The 18,803-nt window shown below is 38.9% G+C and overlaps 6 protein-coding genes across 6 annotated transcripts; 4 read left to right on the top strand and 2 right to left on the bottom strand.

Annotated features, from left to right (window-relative positions):
• Window positions 1–4,248: 4,248 nt before the first annotated feature.
• Window positions 4,249–5,255, bottom strand: BATDEDRAFT_91321 (uncharacterized protein; the record flags this gene model as incomplete). The annotated part of the gene is made up of 2 exons (XM_006681444.1): window positions 4,249–4,490; window positions 5,219–5,255. 2 exons carry the CDS (start codon window positions 5,253–5,255, stop codon window positions 4,249–4,251), a joined length of 279 nt encoding a protein of 92 aa, XP_006681507.1.
• A 699-nt stretch (window positions 5,256–5,954) lies between these two features.
• BATDEDRAFT_27278 (uncharacterized protein) lies at window positions 5,955–6,566 on the top strand (the record flags this gene model as incomplete). Its single annotated transcript, XM_006681365.1, has 1 exon — window positions 5,955–6,566. The coding sequence occupies one exon, from the start codon at window positions 5,955–5,957 to the stop codon at window positions 6,564–6,566; it is 612 nt and encodes a 203-aa protein (XP_006681428.1).
• A 123-nt stretch (window positions 6,567–6,689) lies between these two features.
• On the bottom strand, window positions 6,690–7,943 carry BATDEDRAFT_91320 (uncharacterized protein; the record flags this gene model as incomplete). Its single annotated transcript, XM_006681443.1, has 1 exon — window positions 6,690–7,943. The coding sequence occupies one exon, from the start codon at window positions 7,941–7,943 to the stop codon at window positions 6,690–6,692; it is 1,254 nt and encodes a 417-aa protein (XP_006681506.1).
• A 2,211-nt stretch (window positions 7,944–10,154) lies between these two features.
• BATDEDRAFT_27277 (uncharacterized protein) lies at window positions 10,155–11,807 on the top strand (the record flags this gene model as incomplete). The annotated part of the gene is made up of 4 exons (XM_006681364.1): window positions 10,155–10,340; window positions 10,418–11,324; window positions 11,395–11,584; window positions 11,663–11,807. The coding sequence occupies 4 exons, from the start codon at window positions 10,155–10,157 to the stop codon at window positions 11,805–11,807; spliced, it is 1,428 nt and encodes a 475-aa protein (XP_006681427.1).
• Window positions 11,808–13,303: 1,496 nt separating this feature from the next.
• On the top strand, window positions 13,304–13,984 carry BATDEDRAFT_91172 (uncharacterized protein; the record flags this gene model as incomplete). The annotated part of the gene is made up of 1 exon (XM_006681508.1): window positions 13,304–13,984. One exon carries the CDS (start codon window positions 13,304–13,306, stop codon window positions 13,982–13,984), a length of 681 nt encoding a protein of 226 aa, XP_006681571.1.
• A 390-nt stretch (window positions 13,985–14,374) lies between these two features.
• BATDEDRAFT_27276 (uncharacterized protein) lies at window positions 14,375–18,242 on the top strand (the record flags this gene model as incomplete). The annotated part of the gene is made up of 4 exons (XM_006681363.1): window positions 14,375–15,191; window positions 15,882–16,088; window positions 16,903–17,330; window positions 18,216–18,242. The coding sequence occupies 4 exons, from the start codon at window positions 14,375–14,377 to the stop codon at window positions 18,240–18,242; spliced, it is 1,479 nt and encodes a 492-aa protein (XP_006681426.1).
• Between the last annotated feature and the right edge of the window lie 561 nt (window positions 18,243–18,803).

Raw genomic sequence — 18,803 nt, 5'->3', positions numbered from 1 at the left:
TGCAACAATCGATTCGTTAATTGGACCTTCAATGTGCCAGTTTCCCTTGTCGGATTTAGATTTGGATGGTGTCAGTTGAATGTTGGTGAGTTTGACAATGACTTGCAGATTACGACCACGCAGTGATACTGGCTTTGCTGATTCATATTTGGATTCAAAATGTTTCGGAAGTATTGGTACATACACGGAACGAGTGACTTGAGTGTCTGACCGCATACCATTATAATATGATCGGTTTGGTGATTCATATCCCTGTATGCCATTGCGAATATCAATATACTTGAACATTGGATCCATCGTTCTGAACAGACTTTCAAACATTGGGACAAAACATTTGAATATTTTGGCAATGCATTTGTACATGTCTCGATGCCATATCGGATTCAGATTGTTGATGTATGAGTTGATGGTCACACTGTCATCCTGTTCGACACGGAATTCACTCGGAAGCCATTGGAACTTGCGTGATATAAACTCGGGATTGCCTCGAATGATGGGCGTATCTGAAACAAGTCGAGTTGATAACAGTATATCGCATGGTACCATTGTGGTGTATTTGAGTCGTATACTCAGTGGTGCAATCATCGTTTGTCCATATACAACACTGTACATTGATGCATCAATCAGATTGTGCACCATTTGACCAGTGTTGTGATTTGATCCATGTTCAATATCCGATACATTTGTCATCAATCGCGTGTATACATTGTCAGGTATGCCATTGTCCAGTATATACGTCAGTTCAACAGGTCCTGGGACAATTGTGCCAAATTTATCACTGCCACTACAAACAAGCTGTTTGACAAAAACCCCGAGTTGTTCCAATGCAAGATTAAATGTTGATGGTGATATGTTCCGATCGAGTGAGTCAGCCCTCCATTGCTCCACAATATGCTGGTTTGTGATATCGATCCACCACATGGATTTGCAAAGTATAGATTGCAGATATTGGATATACTGCATCTCGACAAGTGTGCGTGCCTTTCCACGTACATATCCGGCCATTCCAGAACTCGTATCAATTTTGACATTGTCGTCGTATGGCCAAATGCTGGAGTTAGCAACGTGAACCCGATGCTGAAAACACGTTCCAATGATCTGGTCAGCAACCCTCTTGTTTGTGTAGTCAGTATCATCCGATTTTACAATAGCCGTTAGATTTTCAAGTATCCCGCCTTGATCCAACTCGGTACGTATTGAACTGTCGGAATGATTGTCGGCAAAACCAGCAAGTGTTTTGAGTAGTTTTACAATATCAGGAACAGGACTGTTACACAAACGTATATCTCTGCGTGAAAGAATAGTGCTGAGTTGCTTTACAATTCCATATTCTTGAAACACCTTGATCATCTCGGCCTTGCTTGTAGATTTCTGAATCATGTCGTTGAGATCATTAAACATGCGCAAAGAGTAACCCATATTGAGATTGCACATCGATATCGTCAATTTCTCAAAAACCAACGATCGTACAAGCGATACAGGAAAGTCGCACATTTTGGATGCAGCTGATCCAGCTACTTCGATTATGCGTTTTTTTAGTTCAGAGTCGTTGCTGTATCTGACACACAAGTCGTTCAGTGCTTGAATCAATCCCGATCTTATCAACTCGGCTGAAATCACTTCACAATTTCTAATATCGCATAAACTCTGAATAGCATCAATACTTTGATCAACCACTTCTTGATCGACACTCCTGTATTCATGTCATGTCAATCCAACCATGTCAAATTTACCAATTATGATGACTGGACACACATTCATGCATAACACCACATACCTGAGCGTATTGACTATTGCTGGAATGATGCCACATTCAGCTGCTTTTACTGGGTTATCACGATGAATATTCCAATACATGGCTTGGAGATTTTTGATAAAACCAACAGCAACTGAACCATCGGATGATTCCAGTCGTGAAACAAATCCTAATACCACGATGCCAAACTAATGATATTGTTCAATGTCAAGTATACAATCAACATGACATGACACTATCCAAACTGATCCAATATTGTATCATTGTAAACATACATTTTCATCGTCAATACCATGACAAACTTGCAAGAACAGGTCAATTGCCAATCTGAGCACTTCTTGATTGGACTCGTGAACAATAATCTCAACCATTGGCTTGATGTCAAATCCATCCTCTTGACTCCAGCGGTTATATTTGTACAGCTTTTTACATGTTTTTATCGCCTATATGCATATTGACACTAAGTGAGTTGAATGTCAACCATTTGATCAATATCAATCATGACTTGCCATCATTTTGACCTGACGGTTTGATGATTGCATGAGCTGTGCAATTTGGTTGCTTAGTCGATGTGATACTTTGAACTCATTATTACTGTACATCATTCTCAAAAACACTGTAGCAAACTCCATTATTTTGATCTACACAGCACATGTTGATTATTTTAGTCATGAACAACAATCCATTACTGTTACAATATATGAATACCTGTAAACTGGGTCGATTATACTCCAAATACTTGACTGTGATATCTTCCAGTCCAATACTCTGTAAGCGAGGCGCTACATTTATATATCATGCCATTTCAAACCAACACAAAGTCAGCAACAGTTTGAACTCATCAATAATACAATGACTACTAAACTTACTGTAATTCTGTTTTCTCAACTTCATTATCAATACAAGCAGTCTACCCCATATTTCATCAGCCTTGTGTAGTTGAGCATCCGTTGTTAATAGTTTTAAATCATCCAGGAGTAGAAACAACTCTTTCATGTTATCATCCAACTTCATGTTTGATAAAATTAGTAAAGTTGAATTTTGATCAAGTTTTGATGGCAATTTCATTCATGCGAATGTCCAACAATTGCCAAGAATTGTTCATGTTTGGATTGTTGTAAAACACATAAACGAGTTGTTCTATTTTAGTATTGTTTTGATCAGTTTTTTGTAACAAAATTGGATTGTTATCAAACATGCATTTAGAAATACTGTAAATTAATATTCTGAATGTGATCGTTGTGGATTTGGTTCAATAAACAAACTAGTTTACTATAACACATGGTAATGGATTACTAAACATCATCATAAATCAGATGGACTGGACTGGAATGAAATGAGATCAATGACAATCGCATTACAAACAGTGTGTGGTGATTAAATCATCGAGTATTTCCAAATACAAACTTGAATGAAAAGTCTTGCCACAATACTGATCAACTGTATTACTGTTTACACTGTGGTATTATTGATGTATTGGAATATTTGGTGATCAGATACACAATGATTGTTGGAATATCCAGACGGATACTCCTAAGTAGTAATCTGTGACAAAGCTAATTCTAATAGCGCACACTTTGAATCTCCAAATTAAACCCTTCATCACTACCAATCCATATGCTCCAAACTCCATTATCCTCATCTCTAGGATTCGAGTCCCCAGTAACGGGTAAATGGTATCATTATTAAATTGACTAATTACAGAAATCAATACTATCAACTACTTTTCGTTTACAACCGCTAACTATCAAACGTGTTATTTGTTCGTATCACAAGACAAACAATCAACTACTATTGGAGCCAAGATATTTTCTTATCAATAAATAACTCTTCAACTATTTCAACCATCTAATTAACTTATCACCCCTCTTCACTACTCTTGAAAGACCAAGTCTGTTGATCTTGGATTAAAGTGCAAACTTCCATTACACTTTTGATTTGTTCTCTTCTGATAACTACTAACAGTATCAGACTATACTCTACTTTATACATTTAAATTTAAATTTATACAAATCACGAAGCTCTAAAAATTCTGACAGTATACATGGAATATTGATATCAGTTTCTTGACTGTCAATTACTGCTAAATGTGTCCATAGTTGTCACACACTGTTTATTCGAGATGTGCAATCCTGGATAAAAGACTTGGCGTACAATAGTGGATGACCTGAAATGATTGGTTGCTTACCGTGCCAGATTCATGCTCTGACTCGAATGAACACAATTGATGAGATTCACCCATAATCACTGCTATACTTTGTTCAAGATTGTAAAAATGAATCAATGTCATTAAAACTGAAACTGAATAAATGGTACTTGAAAGTTGCAATGATTTGGTTGATTTTTGTGCAGTACATGTCAACATCTAGTCAGCGTTCATTTATTGCAATCAATAACTTGCTGAATTCGATAAAATCAATACTTGAACTCATGTTTTACACCTTCTACATTTATGACTGATAAATAGTAAAATGTAAATACTAGCCAGGTTTTTAAAACTTGATTCTTGCACGAGCCGACTCGTCCAACTTTCCACCCCATTCTGACACCAATGATTCAAGCTCATCATAGCTTGCAATGCGTTTGTTGTAGCGCTGTTCAATGACCTTTCCTGCCAAATCCGTTTGATCATGATTGGTACCACAGAATATCTGTTTAATCGATGTTTTCGATGCAGAATTCATGTCAATGACCATAGAACAACCTGGATGACCAGAGAGTGAACCATAAAAACCTAGAGAATTTGATGCAGAAACAAAATACGTTGAATCTGGAACAGAACTAATGCTAAACATCAGTATTTCTGTAGACAAAACACAATCATGACAAGAATTGAAAATCCAGAACAACAGGATGTGACTATTGTACACAACTTGCATCAAAACCTTGTTTGAAGACTTGTTTCAAAACTGGATGTAATGTATTTTGGGTCGACGGAAATGAATGTTCAAAATCGTTGACCAATTGCATGAAAACAGGAATCCCAATCAAAATCAGAATTGAAATTGGACACATTAAAGTCATTTGTCATCATATCCCATGGCCAGATACCAGTATTCAAAATAGTAAATAGTCGGTGGTTATTGAAAATAATCAATATTTGCCAAAATCCCAGCAATACAATCATGATAACTTACTGGCTACCTCAAATCAGTAAATCGTTTGAAAATAATACCACAATAACTATCAAACATACTTTGAATGTAATTGATGATTCACCAACAATACCACTGTATGCGGTAGATTTGGAATATCAGATACAACAAGTCAAGTGTCGACATGGCAAACAATGAACTGGATGTGTTTTTCCAGCATTTGCTTGACCCAAGAAATGGTGCTGGGTTCCATCAAGATTACGGATTCATAGTATGATATATTTAACATATTTGGCGTCTACATCAGCACTCATTACCATTTGATACAATTTCTGCTGTAATGTGTGCTGTTTTCCCATCACTTTACCAAGAACATCTGAATCGCTAAATACATGATGAGTCATTCGGTCTACATTGATCTGAGCGTCCGTTACAGTGTGATGATGACTTTTGATCAAAGTACTAAGCCAGAATGTAAAATATACATACAATACAATGTATCGTAGTAACTCTTGTTCAGCAACTCATTGATTCAATGATAAAGTGGCTTGTATTGATTTTGAATGATACTTTTCATCAAGGAATTGAATGTTTGATTTCAAGAGTTTGTTGGGATCCACTTTGATTGGGTTGTCCGACTTGAGCATATATCGAGGTATGATTTCATGAGTAATAGGTTCAATATCATTGCACACATAGTGGGTTGCTACTTTCACAAGATGGTTGGTTAGATTTCGTTCAACAACATGATACTTTTGACCGTTTTTAGGTTTGATGAAGACCGAGTTCACGACCAAAGTTTGTAGATACTTGGATCTTAAGGATGTGCTTGTGATGTGTAATGTCATTGAAGTGGTTTTGAATAAACCCAAGAAAATACATTTTGGAATGGTATCAACAAACAATTGGATTGGATTTATTTTCTATTATTATTTAAACTCGTTGAAAATGTTGGAAACCTGTTGGAAACCTGTTACAAAGTAATTCTGATTTGGAAGAAAATAGTGGTTCAATTGGCTCATACAGAGTCCATTACGAGACGCTCGGATTGAGTTTTGTCGTTGATTTATTGTTGCCATTAGGGAAACCCCAATAACAATATCATGAAAATGATTGGATCAACGGTGAACATTGATGTTAAACTCGTCAAAGTCAAACTGCGGTTTACAAAACGTATCCAAGGATTCAGGAGTCGAGTTGAAGCAACAAAGGCGTACAAGCAACTGATTCAACTACAAATAGAGCATTGGAACCAAGTAGGCAAGCTAAAGCGACAGTTTAATAGACATATCAACAAACATCCTTTCCACCCAAAATACAAAACAATACAATGCAAGACACATGCTCACCAATGTGGAAGAGTTGATGCAAAATATACCGAAGAAATCACCAATCAAAACATTGGATATTGGCTTGATATTCAATTTGGGTATATGCTGCAAAATGTAGATACTGAAAAAACAATTCAATTTAATATTTCAGATAATACATTATTGTTTAATGGTAACAATCAATCCATGATTAATATGGATATTGACATTGTTTTGGATCTGATTGACGAAAATAATATTATTAAACGCATGAAATGTCATAATCCAAAGTATATTGTTGAAAGTATCTATGAATATGCCATTTTGCAAGTAACACTGGTTGTTATCAGGTCATTGATGTATATGAAACAAACCATGTCAATGTATCAATCAACAACCCAATAACTGTTGATGTAATACACAACACAATATACACAATCAATGATATGGTTGTTGACCCATTCACAATACTCGACAAATATCAACATATCAAAAAGTTTAAATTTATTCAAATTCATTGACACATCATCAATCCAAATCCGAGTCCGGCTCTTGAAATTCTAAACCACGCCTTTTCATAAACCTTTTCAATCTTTGTCTGATACTGGGTACTTTTCTACTTGCCGCTACATACTCTTCTTTCAGTTGCTTTTCAACCTTTGGATCGTACGTTGATCCTGATATCTCTTCTCCCCTTTCTAGCGCTAGCTGTTGTTCCAATCCAATGGCTTCATAATCACAATATTTTTTGTGTTTTTTCTTTTGCACTATTTTAGACGCTACAAGCCTTTTCTTCATGCGATCAAAGGTTCTCTGATCCCGTTCGTTTAATACAGTCGCTTGATTTGGAACAGTATTGCCCGACTCGTCATGAATCATTGGTTGTTGTTGGTCTTGTTCCATTGGTTGCTGTTGGTCTTGTCTGGAAGTACTTGGACTGGGTTGATCAATTCGTCGTTTCCGACTTCGTTTGGAAGTACTTGGACTGGATTGATCAATCGGCTGTTGTGGATCTTGGTCGGAAATATTTAAATCAGTTGCATCTATTGGGTGTTGCTGAGTTTGGTCGGGGATACTTGAACTGGTTTTATCAGCTGGTTGTTGTTGGTATTTGTCAAAATTGCTTGGACCGACTTGATCAATTGAGTCAGAAACTTGACTGGGAGTATTTAAACCAGCTATATCAAACAGTTCTCGCCAGTCTTCAAAAGTGTTTGAATTGACTTCATCTATTAGGTGTTGCCAGTCTTTGTCAGGGATGTCTAAACCGGGTTCATCAACTGATTGTTTCCGACTTTGTTTGGAAGCACTCGGACTGGGTTGATTCATCGATTGTTTCTGATCATATTTGGAAATGTTTGAACCGGGTTCATCAATCGGCCGTTTTCGACCTCGTTTTGGAGTACTTGGACTAGGCTGATCCATTGGCTGTTGCTGGTCTTGGTTATAAATATTCGAATCAGGTTTATCAGCTGTACCAGATACTTGACTGAAAGTGCTTGAACTGGGTTGATCAATCAGTTGTTGCCAGTCTTGGTCGGATGTGTTTGGATCAATCGGATCAAATAGGTATTTCCAGTCTTCGTCAAGAATGCTTAAATTAACTGCATCCACTATACTTTGCCAGTCGTCGGAAGTGCCTGGATTAGGTTCATTGGTTGGATCAGATACTTGACTGAAAGTGCCTGATGCTTGGGGTAAACCATCGTTACCAGTCGGTATCAATATTGCATTGGCAGTTGCTGCTGCACTCAGTACAAGTAAAATATCAACCAATTTCATCAGATTGGTCAATGGGTTTAAACAATCAGTAGAAAGTAGAGTATTGAAACTGGTGTCGATTATAGGACTGAAGGTAATCGATTGTATTTGTATGTTTTGTATAGCAAACCAACCCTTTTAGGTTAACCAATATACATAGTTACTTGATTGCTTGTAATGAGCCAATATCAAACTAGACAGTGTGCTGCTCCCTATTCATAATATCATATTGATCAATTTGATGATCGTGTCGATTGAACTATGCTTTTACGACCCTTTGATCAGGTATATTGAAAAGCACCCTTCATGAGTGTTGTGCAGCCACAAACGCTCCTTTTTACAACCGTATTCATGTAAAATGGATCACTCCAGTATTCATCTTGAAATGACTGTATTCTGTGTTGCAACATATAATGATTACTACGCATTGACTGTATTGCGTGTTTGGTATACAACGATCATCATATGTCACACAATCAGACTATAGTGTTGAATCTACATTATGTGCACTCTTAGTAATCATACATTGTATGGTCACCAAGTTTGAACCCACATTCATGTATTGTGTTTGACTGTCAATATTGTCAATACAACTCTGCACATTTGTTGTGTTCATCACCATCCAACCCAATCTCACCATTTCAATCAATCTTGGTCAATGTTGATGATTTACACGCTAATTCATTATCCAATCTTGTCTGATATTATTATTGGCTTTAATCACATTTGGTTTGTACAACTGCCATGATTTGTACTACCATTATCATTGTGTATCTGAACACCAAACATTCCAATACATCAATAATACCACAGTGTAAACAGTAATACAGTTGATCAGTATTGTGACAAGACTTTTCATTCAAGTTTGTATTTAGAAATACTCGATACTGAGCAAATGATCGATTATGTTGTACAAACGGGTTATTAGCAGTGAATGGGTAATCAACCAGACTGTCTATAATGTAATCAAACTAAATACACACAATACTGCCAATCTATGCAAGAAACATGTATCAACCAAAATAACAGACATTTCTAAAACCAACCCGTGATAAAGGACGGATTGGGCTGTCATATATATGGTTGCATATCTACCAAACATATCCAGACCGTACAATTATGCATGATATCACCCTGTTGTAGTTCAGTTATATCCGCAACATTGTGTCTAGTACACATCCAACCCTCAACGTGCCAGAATAAAATTGAAACCACTTGCCAGTAGATTCATGGCGCTGTACTAGCGTATACGCTTGGTCTGATGGTGACTGGTTGTATGCCAAACATGAGAGCATCTGGCAGTCAGCCCTAGATGTTGTGCACATTTGGTGAATACAAGTACAGTTGGATGTCACGGATAGCAACAATCGACATGACAGTGGACACTGGTGGACATGTACACTGCAATGTGACTGTCAGCAACCATCACCATCAGTGTGTATCATGTGTTTAAAAAGTACTCGCATGCATTGGATTCAACACCATGTTTGTGATTGGGTTTGATTTGTATTGTATTGGTGGTGTTGTATTGCATATATCAGTAGATTGTGTGCTGATTTGAATGGCATGATCATCCATTGTGGTTCATTTACACGATGACAATCCGATCTGTTGACACGGCCAGTTTGTTGAACGACCTGCCAATCTCCAATTCAATTATAGTACAACGTCACTCATTCGGTGTATCAACGACAGCTTGCCGAGTTTGATGTTGATCATGTTGTGACATAATCAGCAATGTTTGATGTGTACAGTCTACATTAATCTAAAATGACTGTAGTCATACCAATGGAAAAGTCATGGTTTTGAAATACTGCAACAACAGACTGTTGGATGCTGTTGTGTCCGAGTGATCCAAAACACGACCAATTGAACAATCAGTCAAATATTTGATACACAGTGGCAGTGTATGCTGTGGTAATGTATTGTAAATGTGATGATAATTATCCATAATCAAGGTGACAATCTGACACTACCTGATTACTTGATACATGACCACAATTGGAGATGAACACAGCATACTAGTCAAGTTGATTATACACTAACAGCAATGTTTGTGTACTGATTCTCCCTACAGGGTGTTTTTGGCGTTTGCTCACCCTACATGGTGTATTTGGCGTTTTTTCTAAATATACATTTGAAAAGTGTTGATTGTCACCCTTGAAACTGCCGTTGTTATAAAACAGCAGTCATGTATCAGGTTCACACACTTTCATCACACTACTCGATACAATGTTGATTACTCTAGAATGCGTTATACTTGCGTTGCAGGCGGTTGCTGCAGTTCGACTTGCATTACATTCACCAATTGAAATTACCAGTCCATCAAACAATAGGCTATCAAAACGATCACCCGTTGAATTGGGTGATGATATTAGGAAATGTTACACAATGAAAGTCAATGCTAATGGAGTTGATGTATGTATCATGCCATTTATTGTAGTTTGATATCAATTTGTACCACGTTGAATCAATCTCACACTTGTTTAAAATAGTTGAATTTACGAGTCGATTCAGGAGTTTCCGATATAATGGTACCACTTCCTAGTTCAAGCAATGATATAGGTTTGGCTATACAAAGTATTCCAGGTGGGGAACTCGTTACTATAAATTACAGAGACAAAGAGTATAGTGGATTTAGTTCCGACACCGATGTGACGATTCCGGGTACTAGTATAACTGGCATCAATTTACCAGTAATAGCAGTTGAAAGACAATCGGCAGATTCGGTTGGTATCAGTTCAAATCTTGATGGAGTATTTGGATTTGGCTATTCCTCATTTTCAAAACATCATCCACCAATCACTGCAATGGATATTTTGTACAAAGATGGTATCATTCCTAATAACGAGATTGGTCTTCAATTGTGTCCGTATGATATTCTGCATGAAAGTTTCATCAATATAGGAAACACAGACATAACTGCAAAATGCGGAACAGATGGAAGCAGTGTTGCATGGGTACAATCACCAACAAATGATCAATTTACTATCAACATCAAGAGTATACTAATCAATGACGAACAAGTGGAGCTGCCTGCTGAATTCCAAAAAAGGGTAGAAGATGGACATACTTTGTATTCGTTTATACAAACATGTTCTGCGTATATGTATCTTCCTAAAACAGTCGTGGCTACGTTGATCAATGATATTCTTGATAGTGGTGCGATCAGGGTTAAAGGTATATTATTTAGAAACAAACTCGGCAAAATAATGCTTAAAAGCATATTACAGGGAAACTATATAATGCCCAAATCCGAGTTTAAAATCAAATGGGAAAAGCTGCCGTCGTTTACAATTGTAATGTTTGCTCAAAACCCTGTAACTGTTAACAACTACAACTCTGTTGTAACGATCAAATTGGGTCCTAGAGACTATATACAGAAAACTGATTCTGATGAATGTAAATATTTGTCAATTGTATGCAATATGTGTTGTTTGATTAACCTGACTAATATAATATTGAATTATAGTCCTGTTTACTGTAACAGCTGGTCCAAATAACAATGCAGCTCTTGGTATACCATTCATGACCCGACTTGAAGTCACATTTGATCGACAAAATCAACGCATTGGGTTTGGTCCTGGATGTGGATGTGAAGTCATGGCCGATGGATATCCTACTATCTCGAACAGTAATCAAGTGCTTTGGCCATTAACACAGTAAGTTGTTTGATATTGATGTGTGTATGTGTAGATTTATATATTAATATTGATCATAAATTTGATGAATACTGTTAGATTGCCTGAACAACCAAGTACTTCAAGTTCAAGTGGCAGATCTACTCTCAGGAGATCATTGTCGCGACTTGGTAGTATTCGTCGTGATAGTAGGAGGCCAAAAATGGCTTACAAGGATTCTGATGGGTATTGGCCACTAAACTGATGTAGTAATAAAATCGGCTATATGTTGCATGAATGATGACCATGATTATTTTATAGTTGATATGATGTACATCGGGACTCTTGGTGTTAACAATTAACTACAGCTGATCAAATAGTTGTACCTGAAAACACCCACCACACTGTCAAAAGTCGCAAACAGACTCTCAATAAACTCGACTGAATACAATTCATTAGTGACAAACTGCTACTATATGTATTTTTAATGTGGTGTGTCCATGTTTGATTATGTGATATGTTCAAGCCGTGCATGTATTGGATCAGTCCAGTGTGTATCGTAGTTGTTTGGTACACGATGATCACGCATACTATTGCATTGGTAATACATGGTATGGATTGAATACACATCATGATCGCATAGCTCAGTCACGATCCAATTGACACAAACAGTCGAGTCGTGTAGTTTGGGTTCAGCTTGACACATTTGTATTGTCAGTCTCGGACAAAACATCAAAAGTGGATCAAAGTCAACAGAAACAACCAACAGACTGGATCCAGTATGTGTAGTCACACTGGGTTGCATATACTGATCACAGTAAACAACTCGAGTGTCGTTTTACTAGTTGTGGTTATGGTGACATGTCAGTGTTTGATACATACAGCATTAAAATGATTGGTCAGCAACAATGTGATGGAACTGGATGTGCAATATCAAAACCATATCCAGAATACGTGATATAACAACAATTTACAGCCATATTGACATAAATGGACCACCAAATAACAGTGTTGGTGTGTAATAAACAGTTGCATTACTGACATGTGTCATGATTGTTGTTGAATTAGATTGCGATCGTATCTGTGATTCAGAATACAACAAATGTTGTACAGAGTTGTATTGACAATATTGACAGTCAAACACAATACATGAATGTGGGTTCAAACTTGGTGATCGTACAATGTATGATTACTAAGAGTGCACAAAGTGTAGATTCAACACTATAGTCTGATTGTGTGTCATATGATGGCCGTTGTATATCCAACACGCAATTGCAGTCAATGTGTAGTAACCATTGTATGTTGCAATGCAGAACACAGTCATTGCATGATGAATACAGTTGTAAATCAAGGCGTTTGCGGTTACACAACACACTCATGAAGGGTGTGCTTTTCAATATACTTGATCAAAGGGTCGTACAAGCATTATTCAATCGACACGATCATCAAATTGATCAATATGATATTATGATTAGAGAGTAGCTCACTATAAGCAATCAAGTAACCCTGTGTTGTTGGTTAACCTAAAAGGGTTAGGGTTGGCTTGCTATACAAAAATACAAATACAATCGATTACATTCAGTCTTTTAATCAACACCAGTTCCAATACTCTACTTTTGTACTGATCGTTTAAACCCATTGATTGGTTTGATGAAATTGGTTGATATTATATTCGTACTGACTGCAGCTGCAACCGCCAATGCAATATTGATACCGACTGATAACGATGGCTCACCCAAAGCATCAAGAACTTTGAGTCAAATGTCTGGTCCAACCAGTGAATCTAATCCAAATACTTCCAATGAATACCAGCAAGAATCAATGGATTTGAGCCTTCCCAACCGAATCCAACAGCAGCCAATGGATCAACTCAATCCAAATACTCCCGGTCCAAACCAGCGACCGACTGTGATTGTATTTGGTCCAGATATTCTCAAACAAGGCCGAAAGCGCATGATTGATTTAACCACTTCCGACCAAGACCAACAACAACCAACAGATGTAGCTGGACCGAGCACTGCCAAACGAGGTCAAACACAACCAATTGATCAGCCCAGCCCAAGTACTTCCAACCAAAACCAGCAACAACCAATGAACAAAGTCGAGCCTGCTAATACTGGGTCGAATCAAGTTACTAAATTAAGCAAAAAGGATCAGATAATCCTTGATGATATAAAGAAAAATCTTGAAGCGTCTAAAGAATTACGAAAGAAAAAACTCAAAGACTATCATAAATCTATGGCTTTTGGATACAAACAATGGTCAGTGTTGGGAAAAAAGGAAGATATATTTGTATCAAAGTACGATCCAGACACTGAAAAGAAAGCAAAACAAGAGTATAAAAAGGCAAGGTATAGAGTAAACAGTATCAGAAAACAATTGAAAAACTTTATGATAAAGCATGGTTTGGAAATCGAAGAACTGGGTTTGGATTTGGATTGATGATTTGTCAATGATTTTGGTTTTGAATAAATTTAAACTTTCTAATATGTTGGTGTTTGTTGTTAGACATTGGTAATGTATGACATTTGTAATAGGACCCAGACGGTCAGGATGGGGTCTAGTAACAAGCAGTGTATAAACAAGTAAGCTATACAATGCTTAGATATGGTGATGACCGTTGCCTCACTCTATGCAATGACTGTAACGCTTGGGAACCCTTAACGGTGAAGATTAGGAGTGACGCTTATACCGCCACTAATTCACCACTACTACTTACTATATATAAGAGACAAAGTTCTCTTATCAATAAACAATCACGACTATTCTGATTCATTCCTTCTTCTTGTCTTACATCTCTGTGATCTTCCTTCAAACTTATACTACATCAATATGTCACTATACGTTAATGAACAACAGGTTATGAGCCCAGCCTCACAGCAGGTCAAGATCGCTGAAGGTCTTATTATTACGGTATTGACCCAGGACAATTACACTGTCTGGGCAAACCAAATGGAGGCCGCCTTCGAAACTCTGGATCTATGGGAATCTCACATCATAGGTGAACTTCCAGAAAAGATCGAGCGCGACTACAAATTAAAGGAATTCAAGGCAAGAGGAATCTTGCAGGCAACAGTGAGCAGTAAATTCAAGTTTATGCTCTGTGACAGTAATGGAGTACAACTTGACGCCAGGAAAATCTGGGTCGGACTCAAGAACCATTATGTTGACTACTGTGAAAGATCGCTGACGCGATCAGAGGAAGCCATGGCAAATCTGCAGTACGATCCCAGGAAGGGAGTCGAGGAACTGTACAACACTATGACGAGTCTACGTCATAAGATTGCAGCGGCAAATATATTTTGGGGTGAGAAAGTGTTTGCATCAAGGGTGATGGCAAAACTTGTTTCCAAGAGCAGAGAATGGCGCTATTTCGAAGGACATACAGTGCGATGGACCGACGAAATGCTAAGCCCCAACAAATTCCTGTCGGAACTCATCGAGGAGGAGATTAAACTCATCAACATGGGTGCACTACCGAGGCACGGTGTAGATGACACCATATACGAGGCGAACTATGCGTCTAGAAATCATAGGAACCTACGGAAAGGTTCAACATCACATGGGCCAAATGCACACGGCGCAAAGCAAGGCAATTCTAGTCGGGATGACTATTTTGCAGCAAACCATGAGATGGATACTTATTACCGTAGAGATCAGGGACGTCGACCCTATGAACAAAGAAACGACGATCAAGACAGAATGCCCGCATGCCATAATTGTGGTAATATAGGCCACTATGCAAAGGACTGTCGACCAGCTCCAAGGAACGGCAATTACCGACAATCGTCACCGAAATTCTTCTCCAAAGGGCCACGATCAAACAACCAAGACCGATCAAGAAATAATCAATCGGCAGACGGAATGTTTGTAGCAATGGATGACAAGAAAAGGGACGTTGTAATTGACGAGGCATGTAGCTCCATCGATAGGAGTGATATGTTCATATTGGACTCGGGAGCCTCCAGCCATATGGTATGCCGACCTGAATGGGTGTATGATTTTGTACCGTGCAGCAACCGACAGGTCAAGGCATCAGGACAAGACATGCACAATGTCATCGGTACTGGAACAGTGGAAATCCTGTGCAATGTAGGTCACAGGACTGTTTCCATTCAACTGGGTAATGTTCTAGTGGTGCCAACTTTCGGAGTCAACCTTATCTCTGAAAATATACTCGAAGACAAAGGATGTCAGATCAGTATTTTCAAAAAGGTCAGGACGATAAGAAAGTCGAATGGCGAAGTTATCATGACTACCCGTAGAGACGGAGGTGTAAACGCAGTAAACTGCGAGGCTATAATATCTGATGAGGAACGTGCAATGGCTCATGCTACAGTAATTGCAACAGCTAATCACGCGTCAGAAGTATTTAGAAAGCCCACAGACACTGCTGGCTGGCATAAAAGGCTGGGGCATATAAATGTCGAATCGATCAAGAACTTGGCCGACAAATCGGAAGGTCTTGATATTATACCGGGAAAGACCAAAGAGAGGTCTCAGTGCGGGGCACCATTATTTACTCATAGCTACAATTTACGCGGTGGTGTTACACCGTTCTGTACCTATTGCGATAGATAATGTGGTATATCCAAAAACATCAGAAACTCCAGGACATGACACGGCTCTAGGTGGATATAAATATTACCTGATCATAGTAGATGATTACTCAAGGTATTCCCACCTGTATCCAATGATCTCAAAAGATCAAACGTTCCAGCGGTTCAAGGAACATGTTGCCGCTGTCGAATTAAGTAAAGGCTTACCGGTTCGAGCGATCCGAACCGATAATGGAGGAGAGTTTACCTCCAGTGCGTTCCAACAGTTCCTGAAGCTTAAAGGAATTGCAGTACAAAGGACGACGCCTTACACTCCACAGCAAAATGGAGTTGCCGAACGCAAGAATCGGACAATAGTTAGCGCTGTACGCGCTATGTTTGCCGGTTGCAAGCTTGGTCGAGAATTCTGGGCAGAGGCAGCAATGACTGCAGTGTATCTACAGAATCGGTCTCCTAACAAGGCGCTAGGTCAAAGAACGCCATACGAACTATGGACAGGAGAGCTGCCAAAGGTGATGCACCTCAGGACGTTCGGATGTGCAGCGTATGCACTCAGACCAAAGCAACTGCTGGCAAAATTGGACACACGCACTAGAAGGTGCATATTTATCGGTTATCACTCACAGGCCAAGGCATACAAGCTGTTTGAGCTTGAAGGCAAGAAAATGATAACAAGCAGGGATGTAGAGTTTGCTGAAGAGGAGTTTCCTTCACTCTCTAATCCCGTTCGTCGAAGCAATGCCGTACAAGTAATGACACTGTACGAAGGGGCACCATTATTTACTCATAGCTACAATCTAGGTGGTGTTACACCGTCTGTACCTATTGCGATAGATAATGTGGTAAGTCCAAAAACACCAGAAACTCCAGGAAATCCAGGAAATCCAGATTGTGCAAGTACGCCAATTGGAGGGGAGTCAGAACCAGGTCGCCGACAAGTACCAAGAGTAGTACCGACTGCAATGAATACAGCGAAGATGACTGTACCAGATCGCGGGACCGAGGTCACAACAAGCGATGAACGCATAACTCAGGAGTTATTAGGGCGTGGCATCAGCAGGAATAAGGCTATCAAGACATCGCTAAATGAGTCGAGTCTAGCCGGTTATAGGAAACCGAACCAGAAACCGAGATCGAAATCTCAAGGTTCGAGGAAAGCAGTTCAGGAACGTCCAGTTGACGTTATGAACAGGGACAGAGCCACGATGGCTGCTCCCACAGAATCGACGGTCACGGCTGATTATCCAGGAGCGATATCAGAGGTTGATGACGCGTCTGAGCCGAGCATACAGGCTGCGGTGGAACAAAGAATGGTTGAGGATTTGCCAACCAATACAAGTCAAGACGACAGTGATCTGGAAGAGTCAGATCAATACTACTCGTACACTCACGGGAGTGGTACCAGTAATGCCGATGAGTCGAATAATGCAGTGGCAGTTATATCGGACGGATCATCGAGGAACATTGTGCCAGAAACGTGGCAACAGGCTATAGTTTCGAGTGATGCAGATCTATGGAATGCAGTCAAGCTCATACTACACTACGTGCAAGGAACGTTAAGTTACGCACTAGAACTAGGAGGAACCAACGCATCATTGAGTGGTTACTCAGATGCCGATTGGGCTGGAGACGTAAAGACCAGGAAGTCTACGTCTGGATATTTATGTTATGTAGGCAATGCACTTGTATCGTGGAGGTCATCAAAACAGACGTGTGTGGCCGTATCTACTATGGAAGCCGAATATACTGCTGCCGAATCAGCATCGCGAGAATTATTGTTTCTGCGCGATCTACTTGGAGAGTTAGGTTTCGAACAAGATGGACCAACAACGCTATACTGTGATTCGCAATCGGCGATATCAAACATGATTGGACCATCCGTCGTACACGAGGCAACCAAACATATAGGCATTAAGATTAATGCATTACGAGACAGAATCAGCCAGGGACTGATCAAACCAGAGTACATCGGTACTAAGGATCAAGTAGCTGATATTCTGACAAAAGGATTACCAAGACCCGCCTTCGAACAATTCGTCAACCTGCTCGGTCTTCGAGAGTGTTCTCGACGTGGAGGGGTGTTAGACATTGGTAATGTATGACATTTGTAATAGGACCCAGACGGTCAGGATGGGGTCTAGTAACAAGCAGTGTATAAACAAGTAAGCTATACAATGCTTAGATATGGTGATGACCGTTGCCTCACTCTATGCAATGACTGTAACGCTTGGGAACCCTTAACGGTGAAGATTAGGAGTGACGCTTATACCGCCACTAATTCACCACTACTACTTACTATATATAAGAGACAAAGTTCTCTTATCAATAAACAATCACGACTATTCTGATTCATTCCTTCTTCTTGTCTTACATCTCTGTGATCTTCCTTCAAACTTATACTACATCAATATGTCACTATACGTTAATGAACAACATTTGTCGAGTATTGTGAATGGGTCAACAACCATATCATTGATTGCGTACTGTGTTGGGTATTACATCAACAGTTACTGGATTGTTGATTGATACATTGACACGAGTTGTCAGGTGAGTTAAATCAACAGGATTGAATAGTAAACTTGATTGATTGTTTTAATGTAATTTGAAAAGTCACATCATAGGTTGTTTATTTAACAAAGGGAAAATGCTTTGGTTATTACAAACGTGTCTGTTTAGAATAACAGTGCCTGATGTGTATATTG

This window comes from Batrachochytrium dendrobatidis, assembly GCF_000203795.2.
Source record: "Batrachochytrium dendrobatidis JAM81 unplaced genomic scaffold BATDEscaffold_12, whole genome shotgun sequence".
In the NCBI taxonomy this organism is placed as follows: Eukaryota; Fungi; Chytridiomycota; class Chytridiomycetes; order Rhizophydiales; genus Batrachochytrium; species Batrachochytrium dendrobatidis.
This window is presented reverse-complemented; position numbering and strand designations above follow the sequence as displayed.